This window comes from Ovis canadensis, chromosome 25 (genome assembly GCF_042477335.2).
Source record: "Ovis canadensis isolate MfBH-ARS-UI-01 breed Bighorn chromosome 25, ARS-UI_OviCan_v2, whole genome shotgun sequence".
Classification (NCBI taxonomy): Eukaryota; Metazoa; Chordata; class Mammalia; order Artiodactyla; family Bovidae; genus Ovis; species Ovis canadensis.
The window spans coordinates 27,241,363-27,259,338 of record NC_091269.1 but is presented as its reverse complement, the minus strand read 5'-3'; the positions used below and the strand labels follow the sequence as shown (position 1 = coordinate 27,259,338).

Here is a 17,976-nt window from a genome sequence, read left to right as displayed (position 1 = left end):
CAGATGTAAAGAACAGACTTCTGGACTCTGTGGGAGAAGGTGAGGGTGGGATGCTTTGAGAAAATAGCACTGAAACATGTATATTACCATATGTGAAACAGATCCCAGTCCAAGTTCAAGGCATGAAACAGGGCACTCAAAGCCAGTGCACTGGGACAACCCTGAGGGATGGGGTGGGAAGGAAGGTGGGAGGGGGGTTCAGGATGGGGGACACGTGTACACGCATGGCTGATTCATGTCAATGTATGGCAAAAACCACCACAATATTATAAAGTAATTAGCCTCCAATTAAAATAAATTAACTAATTTAAAAAAAAAGAGTGCTTCTGGTTTGACATTGATTCCACTTTTTTCCTAAGCTTCCATTTATGCAAACTTCTCCAGGTGGAAGAATACTTCTTTCTGAAGTCTGAAAAAATACAAAACACTGGAATCTCTCCTCTCCTTCCTACATACCCAGAGCAAAGGGGTAGAGGCTGAGGCTGAATCTCAAATGCATCTCTGCTAAATCCCTAGTCAACATCTAGGATTTAATCAGTCACCTCCCATAGTGACCGACTAACTATGGCAGTGTCAGCCCTAGCCCAAGGTCTCCCACCTTGCTACCAGTGTGGATTAGGCCTCATCTGTGCTAAGTGGTTAGGTGTCTAACACGGAGGTCTTCCCTGAGCCTGTGGGACTGCTGGCACAAAGTCACCCCCAGCTGCAGGCTGGAGCTGATCTAAGAGGGCATAAGAAGAAACTTTCACATTCCGAAAAAGAACACATACTCCAAACATCTATTTCATGTCCTATCCTATCCCGGAATTAGTGTTTTACATAAATGCAGCATGACCAAAACTTAAAATGTGATGAGAAAAATGAAAGAAAATGGAAAATAAATTTCAGGAAAATTAAGATAGAATCAGGAGTGAGATTAGCATATAAAATTCATTCCATGAAATCCTATACAGAGGAAAATATTATCAGTTATGTGATTCAGCACCATACTTTGGAGCAATTTAAAAAAACAAAACAAAACTCAGAAAATTACCTCCCGCTTTGAGCAATGTGACTTCCTGTTGAATTCTCCAAGTTAAATTACACAAAAGATAATTGAAAAAGACATTTTGCAGCTATTGGCTTTAAACCAGTTAAAAAATTGAGAGCTAACTGCCAGACTTTTGCCCTTGAGAAGTTCTGTAGCTAAAAGGGCCAGATTTCTATTAAAGTCATTTCTAGTTTGTGATACAAAATCATCTGTATTACAGACAGGAAACTGTTCAGTTTTCTATTCTCTTATTGCTGTAGGTTTAAAAGGGCCACTCCAAGCACATTTCTACCCACAAATGATCCCAAATCTGTATAACCGTTTCAGCTTCTCCAAGGATCCATCCTCAAGCCTCATTTCGAGTGTCTGGGGGAACAGTTCTAATTCTCTCATGCTACCTACTGCAGGCCCCTGAAGTCTGGAAAAGCCATGCTACTATTCCCTTCAGAAATCTGCTTTCACGAGAACTTGGAAGTCCTGAGCCTCCATCTGCTCAAAAAGGAGTTAGTAAAGGAAAGAACTGGGCCACTGCTAAGCCCTCCCTCGACAGGTCTGTAGGAGGTGATGATAAGGGTTCTCAGATGGCTTCTGAGACATTCAAACTCCTGAATGCGTTCTAGCAAAGCTGACTCTCCTGGAGTAGATGCCTTCTTACACAGATGCAAAAAGCACTAACCATAAAGGAAGAGATCCATAAATCAGACTTCATGAACATGAAGAACTTCTGTTACCCAAAATACCGCTAAGAAAATAAAATGTAAGCCATATTGGAAGAATCTGTTGCCATATATATATATATCTCTCTCTCTCTCTGATAGGGGCTTCCCTGGTGGCTCAGACAGTAAAGAATCTGCCTGCAATGCAGGAGACTAGGATTTGATCCCTGGGTCAGGAGGAACCCTTAGAAAAGGGAATGGCTACCCACTCCAGTATTCTTGCCTGGAGAATTCCGTGGACAGAGGAGCCTGGCGGGCTACAGTCCATGGGGCTGCAGTCAGACATCGCTGAGAGACTAACACTTTCTGAGAAAGAGCTGCATCCAATGTGAATAAAGAATGCATACAAATTAGTAAGAAAAATGGTGAAATAACTAATTTAAAAAGAAAAAATTCAAAAAGTATATCCAAACTGTCAATATACATATGAAAATGTACTGAACATTAGTCAGCAGAGAAATATAAATGAAGATCTTATTAAGATACTACTGCATACACAGTAAAATGGCAAACATTGAAAAAGGTGTAGAATAACTAGAAACCTCATAATTGCTGGTGGGAGTATAAATTAGTACAACCACTTTGGAAAAAGACCCTGCAATAAATATCTAACGCAGATGTTGTTGCCATATAGTCACTAAGTTGTGTCTGACTTTTGTGACCCTGTGAACTATAGTACACTAGGCTCCTCTGTCCATGGAATGCAGACGACCATACGTATCTTCTGTGACCCAGCAAGTCTGCTTCAGGGAAGATACACATTTATAGCAGCACTCCACGTTAACAGCCCCAAACTGGAAAAACCCCAAATGCCCACAACAGTAACATGGATAAATAAACCAGAGGGCATTATACAATTCAATATTTTACCACAAAGTGGAAAACAAACAAAACAAAAAAAACCCTGACTATTGTAACAATGAGTTGGGGCTTAAAGACATAATGTTGAGCTCGACACAGAATATACACAGTAGATTAAGTATAAATAGTATCGATGGAATCCACTTATACAAAGCTGAAACGCAGGCAAAACTGGAGAAAGACATGGTTACCTGGAAGCACGACTATTGGCTTTTATTTTCTAAATAATTTTTCAGAAACTGTAACAGGCAAGGAAGAGAAGAGAACCAGAAAAACTCATTGAAAAACAGAATATTGCAGTTAAAGAGACCTGGGAGATCATGGGAACCAGATGTCTGTCTCCTGGGAGGAACCTTCAGTTTTCCAGATGAAGAGAACAGATATTCTATAAGAGCATGAGGATTGTTGGTCATTACTGATCTAATTGATTACTTGGTATACCAGGTTATAACTGTTAAGAGTCATTTATGGCTAATGTTGCCAATGATACATCTTGAGAGGCTCGTCATGTTACTTCTGATCATTATTTAATCTGTGGCTCTTACTTGGTGAGAGATATAATACAATTAACTATTAGTAATGTTCCAACTTGGGCTTTTCTGGTGGCTCAGTGGCAAAGAACCTGCCTGCCAATGCAGGAGATACAGGAGATGCAAGTTCGATCCCTGGGTCAGGAAAATCACCTGGAGAAGAAAACGGCAGCCCACCGCAGGATTCTTGCCTGGGAAATCCCACGGACAGAGAGGCCTGGCAGGCTACAGTCCGTGGGGTGACAAAAGAGCTGCACACAACTCAGAGACTAAGCAACAGCAATGCTCCAGCTTGAACAAGCAGCAGGATGTGGTTTCCTGATACTGAACTTCCAAGTGTAGAGTCCCCATAAAATCTTTCTTATTTGGAAACTAGCATCACATTCACACAACTCATAATGCATTTTATTACATCTACTCATTTAAATATTTCTTTATTCCTATTTTACAACTCTGATTTTAAAAGGTCCTTCATGTTGACAATAATCGGTAGATTCTCTTACCATTCTCTTTACTAAGCTAATGAATATTCCCACTATAATCATTCAATTACCCAAACTATGCTCACTGAAATCCCAGATATTGACAGATAGTCATATTCCTGGAGAACAATATGCCACATAATCCTAGTAGGTTAAGTTCTTCGTGGAAAAACAAAGCCAGTTTTCTAACGTGAGCAATAACAGCCACACTACTGAGTTCTCCAAGTATGAGAAGCAATTAGTAGAGATAGAACACTGTAACCACTCATGAAAATGTGCTATTCAGATTAAAAGTGGGAGGATGGTCAATTTTATGTGCCAATTTGGCAAGGCCATGACACCCAGTTCTTGGTCAAACAACAATCTAGATGTTTCCGTGAGGATATTTTTCAGATGTGATTAACACTTACATCAGTAGGCTCTGAGTAAAGCAGATTGCCCTCCAGAATATGGGTAGGCCTCATCTAATCAACTGAAGACCTTAAGAGAAGGCTGTATATTGTCACCCTCTTTATTTAACTTATATGCAGAGTACATCATGCAAAATGCTGGACTGGATGAAGCACAAGGTGGAATCAACACTGCCAGGAGAAATATTGAAAACCTCAGATATGCACCCTTACGGAAGAAAGCGAAGAGGAACTAAAGAGCCTCTTGATGAAGGTGAAAGAGGAGAGTGAAAAAGCTAGCTTAAACTCAACATTCAAAAAAACTAAGATCAGGGCATCTGGTCCCATCACTTCATAGCAAACAGATGGGGAAACAATAGAAACAGTCAAAGACTTTATTTTCTTGGGCTCCAAAATCACTGCAGATGGTGACTGTGGCCATGAAATTAAAAGATGCTTGCTCCTCGGAAGAAAAGTTATGACTAACCTAGGCAGCATATTAAAAAGCAGAGACATTACTTTGCTGACAAAAGTCTGCACAGTCAAAGCTATGGTTTTTCCAGTAGTGATGTATGGATGTGAGAGTTGGACCATAAAGGCTGAGCACCAAAGAATGGATGCTTTCAAACTGTGGTATTGAAGGCGGCTCTTTAGAGTCCCTTGGACTGCAAGGAGATCAAAACAGTCAATCCCAAAGGAAATCAGTCCTGAATATTCATTGGAAGGACTGAAGCTCCAGTATGTTGGTCACCTGATGTGACGAGCCGACTCATTGGTAATGAGCCTGATGCTGGGAAAGATTGAAGGCAGGAGGAGAGGGGATGACAGAGAATGAGATGGTTGGATGGCATCACCAACTCAATGGACATGAGTTTGCGCAAGCTCCGGGAGATGGTAATGGACAGGGAAGCCTGGTGTGCTGCAGTCCATGGGGTCACAAAGAATCAGATATGACTGAGCAAGTGAGCAACAACAACAAAGAGAAAAGACTGGGGTTCCCAGAGGAAGAAGGCCTTCTTCCTCCAGACTGCCTTTGGACTCAAGATTCAACAGCAACTCTTGCCAGGCCTCCAGCATGCCCACCTTCTCTGCAGATTTCAGTCATTCTTGCTTCCAGAATCACATGAGACGGTTCCTTAAAATCAATTTCTCTCTGTCTCCCTCCCCCCATGCCCCATGTATAGACATACATCCTGTTTGGAGATTCCTAACTACTACAAGTGGCTTAACATACAGTTGTTTCCAGTGTGAAAGGAACTCTGAATAGCTTTGGCCCGGCCATCTACCGTATTTTGTATCAGAAACAACTGCATGCTTGTGCGACCACCAGGACCAATGCTCTACCTGGGCACTGCTCCCTGCCAAAGTGAGCTATATGGGCATAAGGGATGCATCATAAAAAGTCTACTACCTCTAATTAACATGCCTCTCACCAACTAGCATTATGATCATGACCCCAGGAGATAGCTGACAAAATAAATAATGATCCTGTGACCAAACTTGAACTTCCTCTTCTTTAAATTATTTGACCCAAAGGTTCCCAAAAGCTCTCCTTTTCAGAAACAACTTCCCAAAGTGCTCCTCTGATTCATTTTCTCTCAGTCAGCTTTCTATCTCAACTATTACAAGGTTAGAGTTTCTTCAACAGAGCTTGTAATTACTTAGATACCTGCTTCAAGACAGAGAGTGGGCTAAAATTCAAGCAATGCCTTTGTGCTAAAACACACATCTTCACTCAGGTGCTCATTAGCAGTCTCAGGAACTGAACAGGAGGTGAGAGGATTAAGGGGAAGATGACTACAGGCCAAAGGAATCCAAAAACAGGTGTGGGGGTGGCACTGATGGAGGAGTTTCCTGCAGCAGGCCCCCAAATTATTCTGGCTCTTGTGGCACAAAGACTGGAAAGTTCGTGTGTTTATAAAATAAGGAGCCAAGGTGCTATGTGTAGGAAAAACCTCAGGTTTTATCACTGTTTTTAAACACTAGCATCTGTGAAAATTTCACTGAGGCATGAAGCTCATTAGCATGACTCACCTGGAAGTGGTAGCTCCTCCGATCAACAATGGGATCTTTATAGCTAGTCTCTCCATTTCCTTAGCGACAAAAATCATTTCATCCAGGGAAGGAGTGATGAGTCCTGACAGGCCAATTATATCTATTATTTAAAAAAAGGAAAAAAAGAACAATGAAAAGGAGGATTCGAGAAAAAGAGAAAAAGTATGAAGACTCATTTTCAAAACTCTGTAATAAAGACCACAAGCCAGAAGATAAATTCCCAATTTCTATGAATAATTTTGAGACTTCTTTTCTGACTGGGGGTTTTCAATTTATTGCTTGCTTTTGGTAGTAAATATGATTTGCAACTTCAGGTTGCAATAATCTGCTTGCCACCGTTTTAGGAAAAGCCACAAAACTGTTAGTTCATGATTTCCCAGATGGGATATGTCACAGTGTCAGAAGAAATATAAGAACAAACACACACAGAGAAAAACAAAATCTAATACAAATTGTTCTAAGAAGCCTGTCCCCATACCCCTTCCTCGGAACTATAAAGGAGTTTCACGGTTACCTATTTACCCCTTTAGTCCCCTTTATAAATGGCAATGACAGAACCCTCCAGGCAGGAGCTGTCAGTTGAGTGTCTGCATGTCCCAGTAACCTCCACGGGTGGGGGCATCACCCTTCACCGACGGACACTGGGAGAATACAATTTACTGAAACGCCCAGGAACCCAGTTGCATAGTACCTGCTTTGTGGTCTAGAGCAGCCTTCAGTATCTTGTCACATGGAGTCATGACTCCTAAATCAATAACTCTGGGGGGCAGAAACGAGATGTGAGATAATTAATGAGATCCCATTAATTATCAAAAAAGCTAAAGGAACATTTTTATTTAACCATTGAACACTGCTCTCGTGTAAACTGGAATCACACTGAAAAGCTCACCGAACACTGACAACCGACTCAGTGATGACGGCCATTGATTAGGAACTGACCGTGGGCAGGGGCTACACTAAGCTTTTTTAAGGACCTTCGCTGACACAATCCACAGAGCATCTAATTCACCTGTTTAAGGTAGCCTTTGGTAGAGGACATTATTTTCTAAGCTCTGGTAAAATATATATAATACATAGCGTGCCATTTTAACCATTTTTAAGTGTATAGTTGAGGGTCACTAGTTAGTTGCAATGTTGTGTAACCATCACTACTATTTAATTTCAAAACTCTTTCATTGCCCCAAACAGAAACTTTATAATCCCTCAGCAACAAGTAACCTTTACTCTGCCTTCTATCTCTACGAATTTGCCTTGTCTGGATATTTCTACAAGTGGAATCATACATCATTTGTCCTTCTGGGTCTGGCTAATTTCACTTAGCCTAACATCTTTAGGGTTCCTCCCCCACTGGAGCCTAAGTCAAAACTTCATTCCTTTTTAAGGCTGAATAATATTTCATTGTATGAATGTGCCAGATGTTTATTCATTCATCTGTCAATGGACACCTGGGATATTTCCACTATGCTAAGCCTTCTATATAAACAATCTTGTTTAACCCTCACAGGAACTGTACGTGCAAGCACGATCATGGGGGCCTGTGTCTTTTTTTCGGGGTTGGGGGGATTGTTTTCATATATTTATTTCATGTATTTATCCAAATATATACATTAGATGGACTGTTATAAATGGGATTATTGCATTAAACAATATAAATATTTTTATGTTTGATTCCTATTTTAAATTTTATTTTGAGGTAGGTTTTACCAAAGAATACTCTTTTTTAAAATTTTTGAAAACATGATTTTTACATTTTTAATAAGGGCGGGCCCAGAAAATCACGTGCCCAGAAGTTAAGCATCTTGTCCAGCCAGACAACTATCTAGTAGTGGAGCGGGGATCTGAACCAGGGTCTGACACGAAAACTCGTCTTCTTAGCCATGGAGGCCAAGAAAGACGTTAGAGAAGTTCACTCCGTAAGTATCTACTGAACAGTATACCCTGCGTGGGCGCCAACAAGCAGGATAAGGAGAAGAGATCAGTTCCTGGACGTGAAAAGCTGACTAATGGCAATCTCCCATTAGTCAAAGGAGAGGGAGAAGGAACGAAAGGACAGCTTCCACGAGAGACGAGCAAGACTCAAAGGGAGAGCAGACCACGGTGGGCCCGCGAGGAGAGCGGGACTGGGCGGAGGGAGCCTGGAGCGCGCCCCCGGACAGAGCGGCTCCACGGAGCTGCGGCTCAGCAAGGAGACGGCTTCCTGGATCTCAGAGAAAGCGGGATTCTAGCCTTGGAAAATGTTCTATAAACGACTCCTCTATTCTAGAGTTAGAGAGCACCAAGGAGGTCCATCATTTTGACAATGTAATTTCATCATGAGCACTGGTTATAAAGATGTTTTAAAAATTACAGTGCACATTTTGTTTCCTCATGTCAACAATTCCTAAATAACTAAACAGACAAAATGATTATAAGCTAAAAGAAAACAACAATTCTTAAGAACCACTACCTGACATCATAGCAGCTGTTAACAGTGGGTGTTGAACACTAAGGGCAGGAAGGAGCGTTGCTTCTCATTATATACCTGTTTATATTTAAGTTGGATTTTTTAGCTTGTTATCATAGTACTTAAATTTCTTAAAAAAAATAAACTAGCACAAAGAGAATCCTCAGAAAGTGGACAATTTCAAATCAATGATGACTCTCTTCAGGTCTGTTAGCACTAATCCACTAGAAAACACGCCACAGAGGTTGATGATGGGGCACTGCATGTTATAACGGGGGTGAGGTGGCCCCTTTCTTTCTCTTTAGCACACTGCACACAGTTCGGTAACTGGATTTGTTGAACTATGACTAAATACAGCCTATAACACTAAGTGAAAGAGCATATTGCTTTTACATCAAGACAAAGAGGTATGGATTTTAAAGCTGACGCTTTCAACATTGTATGTTGTATTTTAAGAATTACAACTCATCAGTGTGATGGCAAGAATCATCTCGCTCTCAATCCTTTTTCTTGTTTCAGGCACTCTATCTTCCAGGAATATCGTGTGCCTGCTTGCTTTGTTGGAGGAAAAGTAAGAAGACCTTGTGGTCAGATAGAAATGGAGGAAGGAGAAAGCTGTAGGGAGTGAGCTCAGAGAAGGAGAAGAGGGCATCTTAATGGTGATTATTTCAAATTTCAAAATATTAAGTTTTTTTTAAGAAATCTAAATGGAGCTCTCAGGTAGTCATCTGGATCTGTAAGCCTGCAGCCCAGGTGAGCGATCCAAGCTGGAGATAAAACCTGGGACTTGTTGGCATATTACATGGCATTAAGAAGTCCTGAGACCATGTGTAAAATATTTAGAAAAATGAATTGCCAAAAGTGGGTAAGGGTTGGAGAGAAGGGGTTGAGGGAAGAGTGGGAAGAGGAGGGGAAGGGAAGAGTGGGAAGAGGAGGGGAAGGGGAGAGGAGATGACAGGGGAGGGGAATAGAAAAAAAAATTCATGAGACTGAATGAGATGACCTAAGCCTGTCTGTCCAGACCTGTTTTCATCAGATCTGACTTATCAAGATCCCCAGGTGGTCAGAAGGTGCACTGAAGTCTGAGAAGCAGTGAGGGCAGAGAAGAGGTCCCAGGGTTAAGGCCTGAAGTAGTCCCCTTTAGGGAGGTCACACAGAGAAGGAGCAATCAGCAAGAGAGATGACCAGCCGTTAGGGAGGTTAAGAAGAGGTCTGGAAACAATGAACTAGGGGCCTAGAGTATGACGAGTTCAACTTCCAACTGATTAGGCTGCTTTAACAAGTTTTGCTGGGAAACAGTCAAAGATATCACTGCTTAGAGGAGCACTTTATAATGTTTTCCATGCAGAGAAAATAGTACTTATGGCCCTGGGATACAGGAAGGAGGCTACTTGCCACCAGGGTCAACCAATCTAGGACTGGGGCTGTCCTCAGTCACACCCTGGAGAAAGAAGGGGATGTGTTTCTGGGCACATGTGAGTTAAGAAACTGCTGGAAAGTTCTGAATTAGAATACAGTGTTGTAAGTGCCAGGCAGGAGGCCTTTACAGTGTGCTGTGAGAGGCCATCATAGCTGGACAACAGTTTTAGAAGGATTCCAGGAGGGTACTATCGCCTGAATCTTGAGCAAGTATTAGCCAGGCGAAGGAAAGAAGAGGGCCATCCAGTAGAGACCAGCACAACGAAGGTCTAGAACCATGGACAACTGGCCCTGGGGAACACTGGCTGAAGGAAAGGAGCCAAAGCCTGATCAATCCCACCCCTGCCCACCGCCATCCTTCCCACCACCCCTCCCATTTTCTCTCCCCTTTACTACAACTCCCTGCTTCCCCTGCATACCTCTGCTCCTCCCTTGGCTTTCTCTTGATTTCCCTTCTGCACTCTGAGCTATACCCCATGTCTGTAAGCCTCTTCTTATACACATTCTTTTATTTTGCCGCATGAGAGATTAAAGAAAATAAAAATGAATGCTATGGAAATTTTAAAATTTTACAGTCATCATTCTAAAGTGATTATAACAGAGCTGTAAACACAAGCATTTAATTTGGGCTTCTAATTCAGACAGAATGCAAGCTGCACCAAATGCCTTAGCAAAGGCATCCAAAACTATTTAAGGATATATAAAATTTTGAAAATAAATCTTGTAATAGATAAATCCCCTTTTACTCTCCAGAAAGAATTAAAAAGTAAAATAAAACTAATTTTTCTTAGGGTGCCTCACATCAGTTTAGTGAAGTTGAAGGTGGCAGTGTCTTCTGATCCTGCAATTCACATGTACCACCACTAGATGGGAGTACTATACCAGTTTGCAGTCCCAACCAAGATTTCCAACCTGTGGTTAAGCTGCATGTCAACAGATAAATGGATAAAGATGTGATATATGCATACAATGAAACCATTAAGAAGCCATAAGAAAGAAAGAAATCTTTCCACTGAAACAGTGGATGGACCCTGAAGGCATTATGCTGAGATAAGACATACAGTGAAAGAAAAATACTGTATGACAGGCTTACATGGGGAGTCTAAAAAGCTGAATGAACAGAAACAGAGTAGAAGAGGTGTTTCTAGGGGCTGTAGGGTGGGGAAAATGGGGAGATGTTGGTCAAGGGTACAAACTTCCAGCTGGAAAATGACTAAGTTCTAGGATCTAATACACAGCACTCTGAACAGAGTTAACAACACTGCATGCTATGAGAGGTTAAGAAAGTGTATTTTAAATGTTCTCACCACAAATAAGAAATGGTAATTATGTGATGGGTTAGCTAACACTATGTGGTGATCATACTGCAAATCAAGTCAATGTTTTACACCTTAAGCTTACACAATGTTGTATGTCAATTCTATTTCAATTAAGCTCCAAAAGCACACACAAACAACAGTTAAAAGCATCCAAATAATTATCAAGAGAACCTGTGAGGTGCTAGGAAAGATTAGATTAGTGTGCCCTTGACTTAAATACACTCCTTTTCCTCACTTAGCTGAAAACTCTAGCATTATACAGTTTTAAAATGTTCCCTTCTTAACCATGTATTATTTATCCATCCTAGACATTTGGGATGGAGGAGCCTGGTAGGCTGCAGTCCATGGGGTTGCAAAGAGTCGGACATGACTAAGCGACTTCACTTTCACTTTTCACTTTCATGCACTGGAGAAGGAAATGGCAACCCACTCCAGTGTTCTTGCCTGGAGAATCCCAGGGACCAGGGAGCCTGGTGGGCTGCTGTCTATGGGGTCGCAGAGTCGGACACGACTGAAGCAACTTAGCAGCACATTTATATTAAGAACCACTGATTAACACGAAAATACGTCTCATTATCTGTTTCACCAGATCCATATTTTTAAGAGTACTAGATGTATGATATTTGATTTAAAATTTTATTACATCCTATTTTTTCTTATCCAATTAAACAGGGTGCATTATGTTAAATGGGAAAAGTCTACATTTGTCTTTCTATATAATAATTATTAGAGTATTCGAAACAACTTTAATGTAATCAAATATCTGATCAAAATATGTTTAAATATTCTAAATTATTTCTAAAGAGGAATTAAAGTGGAATATTAATATTAGACATTACAGTTAAAGTTGCTTAAAACTGGAATAAATATTGAAAGCTAAACTGCCACAATACAGAATCCTGACTTTTGGACTCAGAAGCCCTGGGGATGGCCTGCCACTTGCTAGCTGTGTAAAAGAAGAAGTACAATAACTGAGGCAGGCAAAGCAGGATCAAAACCGTAAAAAGAAAAAAAGAATGAAGGACAGGAAAAAAAGAAAAAGAAAGAAAGAAATCAGGAAAAGAATACAAAGGGGAAAAAAAGGAAAAATCAGTTATATAAAAGCAGCACTATATAAATTGTGAAGTGGTAAATAAATGTTAGGTATTAGTAAACTCTAATACCTAAGGTGGACATATCCCCAGATCTATTCAAATTTTCAAATCTGCAAATTCTATTGCATCATCCCGATAAAAAAATGTGCTTTTTCTGTCTAGACAGAACTATCACTTTGAGTCCTTTTTACTTCTTTTTTCCCCACAAAGAACTCTTAGCATTTCATGAGATTTACTGACCAGTGACAAAGAGCCGGGAATGAAAAAGTTGTATTAGCATCTGGTACTAGATGGTTTGCTAGACTCAGTCAACTAGCTGGGTGATTCACCCAGGCATTAGCCTGCAGCACAGATACACAGTCAAAGTATACATTTCACTGCACAAGGCCTATCTCAGGGGCATCTGTCTACTACCTGACATCATAACATTAAACCCATCAGTGTCAAGAATCCATGTATTATGAGACACAAGACCCAAAGGGGTGTTTGAGCCCAAAGAAAAAAGGTATTGCACGTTCACTTATTTTTTACAAAAAGAATAAAGTGTCATCAGAAGATGTTTCTCCAGCTGCCATTATTATGTGAGTGCTCAGTCTTGTCTGACTTTGCAACCCCATGGGCGGTAGCCCACCAGGCTCCTCTGTTGATGGAATTCTGTAAGCAAGAATACTAGAGTGGGTTGCCATTTCCTACACCAGGGGATCTTCCTGACCCAGGGACTGAACCCAGGTCTCTGTGTGTCCTGTATTGGCAGGCAGATTCTTTACCACTATGTCACCTGGGAAGCCAGCAAAAAACAAGCGATCCTCCAGTGTACAAGCCAGAGGAGATGTGTGTGCTGGAGGAAAGCATTCGGGTTTAATAAGTCACTTTCACTGATGACATCGGGCTCCAGCAGCACCCTGGAGAAATGCCACAGTTCTCCCTGGCCTCTTAAAATGCCTTTACTGGAGGAAGAAAAATTACTGGTATGATTCTCTCAGCTACTTATCCATTTTTCATAATACAAAAGGATAAACACAGACAATGATATCTCAAGAATTGCTTTAGGGAGCTTGCTTACAAATTGCCTTTTTTCAATAGTTTTTGTCCTATTATCACCATTGAATATGTACCTGGCTTTTTAGCCTGACAAACAGTAAAGTTCCTGAATAGAGAAAAGTCAACTAAATCATCTGGGTGTCTCTGATACAATTCATGGTATATAGTAGATGATCTATAAACATTTATTAGCTGAAATGAATTTGAACTAATTGAAATGAATGCAAATAGAAATCAACAGCATAGGATTTGAAAAGACGAGACAACACTAGAAATGTCAAGAGATTTTAGGAAGCCAACACCTTATCAAATATTCATTCCTCATCCAAATACTTATTCTATAGGTAAAAATCTTACTGTAACAACCGCCATTGTCTTTCTGGTATATTTATCTTTAAAAAATAATAAATGTATTCCAAGAACAATATTCCTTATTTCCAGGACTAGGAGAAAATGCTCCATCTTTTGATAGTGAACAGGCAGCCAAACAAAAGGGCCTGTGAAGACAGTCAGAGGAAGAAGGTGCCACTCTGCCAGTGCTCCTTTACCGCCAGCCTTCCTTATCTGCATTTAACTGGCCTTGAGCGCAGACATGCATGAAGAGTTTGAAAGCAGGGAGGAGGCTTAGAGGGCAATGGTTATCTGACAGTGGGAACTCTCTAACCCCAACCCCAAGGGGGCCCAGCTGCAGTTGCTTCTCCTCTCTACAGCGAAAACAGCAAATGGAGAGAAGTCCACGCCTCAAAAGGGCCGTTGGCTGGATATGGGCCAGAGAAGACACTAGTTTTATCAGGCTTTTCATTACAGAGAATATGTTGAAATCTGAGCAAAACATGCTCTTACTGTGGGTCATGAGCTCTCAGACAGAAATAAACTGGCGCTAAATAATTATTCAACTATAATGAGAGATATAAGAAAGGGATTTTACTTGTATACAGCATTCAAAAACTAGCTTCATCAATACTAAGAGGCATGCATGGTTCTCTTATAAGCAAAGGAAAAAGAATTTAGCCAAGGTCTTAATAAGATCTTGGCTTTAAAATCTGGCAGCTTATTGAGAGTAAAAAGGAAATACGGCCATGGGGTGGGGTCCAATATTTGAGCCTCTGGCCTGAAGTCAATTCCCCAGAAGCCTCTGGGTTGTTTGACCCTGCTTGAATACTGTTTTCTATTCTTTTTGTCCTTACTGAATGTACACCATTAAATAATTACTAAATTACTTCATTTGAAAAGGTATGTTCAATGCAGAAAATTCAAAAACATGTGAAGAAAAAGAAAAACCACCTCTATCATCCACAGCTCTACCCTGCCCTCCCCACCCAAAGATGCATCACCTGTTAATGCTTTTACTTTAAACAAGAAAGGGGCTCAGGTAAGAAAGGTGGGTCCAAAGTTACCTGAAATTATTGCAGCCAAGAACCACTCCAACTATGTTCTTGCCTATGTCGTGTACGTCACCTTTAACAGTAGCCAGCACGATGGTGCCTTGGTAAGGGTCCTGGAGAGGAAGGCAAACAGCTCAGCATTGCTAGGGTCACCTGGTTCTCTGGAGCCAGACAGGTGTTAGAACAGAAAGCAATTCAATGCAACCAAGGTAACCCTCAAAGATGGACCCGGAACCCAAGCCTCGTGCTCTGTGCGAAGAAGGCTGTAAGCCGCAGCAACCCCCCAGGCGGTTCACTGAGGGGGCTTCAACCCAGATCATGTGTTCCATCATCTCAAAAACAGTTTAAGTTCAAATATAAAACAGTCCCATCACTGAAGATCATATGTGTAACCCCAAGCCTATCTGATAAATGTCTAGTGAATGTCAGCAGTAAAGGGGGAGGGAGGCTCTGGTGAGCTGCCTGTGTCCCATCAGAATGGGAAGGACCACAGCAGCCCAGGGCAGGGGGGCTCAGACTGTCTTCTTCAACACTGTTGTTCCACCACCATCTCCTCCCTCAAAAAAAAGAAAAAGAAAAAGACATGCAAGGCAAGTGGGATTTTTATGAACATTACATCAGAGCCATTCACAAACACAGATAGACTTAAGAATTCAGAATCTTAGGGGCCAAAGCTGACCAAGCACAGGGAGCTAAACAGGTCAAAAGCTTCATGATTTACTGCGGTGGCGCAGCCAACAGGAAGGGAGCTAAATTCAGCAGTGGTGCCAAGAACATGGCCAGCACACAGAAAATATTCAGGAAGGAGGTCTTCCAAAACCAAACAGTATCTCAAGGGCACGGACTGATCTTTTTTAGCTACAGAGTCGAGCGCACTACCTGGCAAGTGGTAAGAGCTCTGTAAATAGTTGGTAGATGAATGAGAGAACTGGTTTTGTCTTGAACTCATGGCTTTGTTTAGAAAATAATGTTTTTATTAAAAATTTCATAAAGCCACGTTCTATAGAAAATCCCAGGGTATTCTGATACTTGGTAAAAAAGTTGGTTCACTTCTCTGCTTCATCGTCAATGACACAGTCAAGCCCAATGGCTTAGGTCCCTACCCTCCAGCCCAGTAAGAGTATCCAGAGCCAATTCCTCACAAGGTCCACAGGCCCCAACCAAATGACTTGCCTCATCTTCTATTTTGCCAGTAAGCACTTTGGTTTCTTCTCTCTCTTTTTCCATGAAGGGAATAAGGTGACCCACGGCCTTCTTCATGACCCGAGCTGACTTTATAACCTGGGTAAAATACACAGAGTCAGGCATCTTTACCAAAACACCTGGATGGTTACACATGGTTGCTTGTGAAATTTTAGCACAAATTATGCATGTTTTGACCTCAGGTCAGCCACCCTTGAGTCCATTTTTGACAGTGGGTGGGTGAGGAATGAGTTCACCATGAGGAAAATTAATCAGTCAGGTACAGAAGAAGAAAAACAAGGCTGGAAATCAAATGTTGCAGTCTCTGTCCTCTGAACGTCTGCATGTTATTTTTTCTCCACCTAGAAGGCCCTCTATCATTTCCTAAAGTTCTGCACATCCTCCAAGCGTCAAGCTTCTCCTCCAAAAGCCCCTTCTCAGCCTTCTCTTCTCAATCCCCAGTGTCACAATTCACTTATAATTAAGGCTTATGCAAAAGGAAAAAGAGCCTTAAAGTCTATAGAATTAGAGAAAAATTTTGTAAATGTAAGTTGGATAAGGGATTAATATCTAAAATATAAAGAACTAATGCAACTTTATAACAAAACCCCAAATAATCTGATTAAGAAAATGGGCAGGAGAACTAAAAAGGTATTTTTCCAAAAAGGATATCAAAATGGCCAATAGGCACATGAAAAGATGCTCAACAACCCTAAGTGTCAGGGAGATAACAAGTACAAACCACACTAAGATACCACTTCACACATGATAGCTCAGAGCTTCCCTGATAGTTCAGTTGGTAAAGAATCCACCTGCAATGCAGGAGACCCCAGTTCAATTCCTGGGTCGGGAAGATCTGCTGTAGAAGGGATAGGCTACCCACTCCAGTATGCTGGCCTGGAGAATTCTATGGACTGTATAGTCCATGGGGTCACAAAGAGTCAGACATAACTGAGTGACTTTCATTTTCATATGTCAGAATGGTCACCCTCAAGGAAACAAAAACCAACAGGCGCTGGTGAGGATGTGGTGAAAAGGGAACTCTTACACACTGTTGGTGGGAATGGAAAACAATATGGAGGTTCTTAGAAAAATTAAAAATAGGTCGACCACGTGATCAAGCAATTCCACTTCTCAGTAGAAACCTACAGGAAATGAAAATAGGATTTCAATAGGGTTATCACAGCATTATAACAGCCAAGACATGGAACAACCCAAAAGCCCATCAACAGATGAGTGGATAAAAATGATGCAGTTATATATACAGAATGGAGTACCGTTCAGCCACGGTAAGAGAGGGTGCCCGGCCACGTGCAAAAACACAGATGGGTCTTGAGGACATTATACTAAGCAAGATAAATCAGAAAGAGAAAGACAAGTATTGGATGATCTCACTTAAATGCAGAACCTGAAAGAAGTCAAACTGGAAAGAAAAAACAAAACAAAACAGAGTGAAACTGTGGTTGCCATGGGATACTGATGGGAGGGTAAGACTGATGATATTTAAGGGTACAAACTTGTAACAAGTAAATGAGCCACAGGGATCTAACATACAGTATAATGAACAGACAACAATGTACTATAATGACATAGTGTGATAAATATTATTTCAATGGCAATCATATTAAAATATGTATCACCGTACACCCTAAATTTACAAACATAACATGTCAAATTTGTTAAACAGACAAAAAAGAACAGGGACTTTCATAAAATCCACGAATGTATACTAAAATTCATGAGAAGCAGGATGAGAAAACAGGGTATTTGTACAGTCTCAATGTTCCTCGTCTCAATGTTTCTCCCTACAAAAAAATTTACAGTGGAGAAACATAGCAGACACTCTTAACAAAATGATCAAAGTTAACCTCACCAGTAATGAGACATAGCAACATGATGGGCTTCCTGATATGAGAAGGGCACAGCATTACTCTGTGTTATTCTTGTCAAAAATCAGAAAACATCAGGAAAATTCAAACTGAGAGAGAGCCTATCATTTACCAAACTGTACAATACTCTTCAAAAGTCAA

At 40.9% G+C, this 17,976-nt stretch overlaps 1 protein-coding gene across 6 annotated transcripts in view; it reads right to left on the bottom strand.

Moving 5' to 3' along the window:
- The window catches only part of MTR (5-methyltetrahydrofolate-homocysteine methyltransferase), a 126,142-nt gene that overhangs the window by 24,375 nt on the left and 83,791 nt on the right, over positions 1–17,976 (bottom strand). For all 6 annotated transcript variants that reach the window (XM_069571613.1, XM_069571611.1, XM_069571612.1 and 3 more), the window contains 4 exons: positions 15,938–16,045; positions 14,777–14,877; positions 6,755–6,822; positions 6,043–6,163 (listed from right to left, as the gene is read on the bottom strand). In XM_069571613.1, the coding sequence (XP_069427714.1) occupies positions 6,043–6,163; positions 6,755–6,822; positions 14,777–14,877; positions 15,938–16,045 (398 nt within the window). The remainder of the gene's footprint in view (positions 1–6,042; positions 6,164–6,754; positions 6,823–14,776; positions 14,878–15,937; positions 16,046–17,976) is intronic.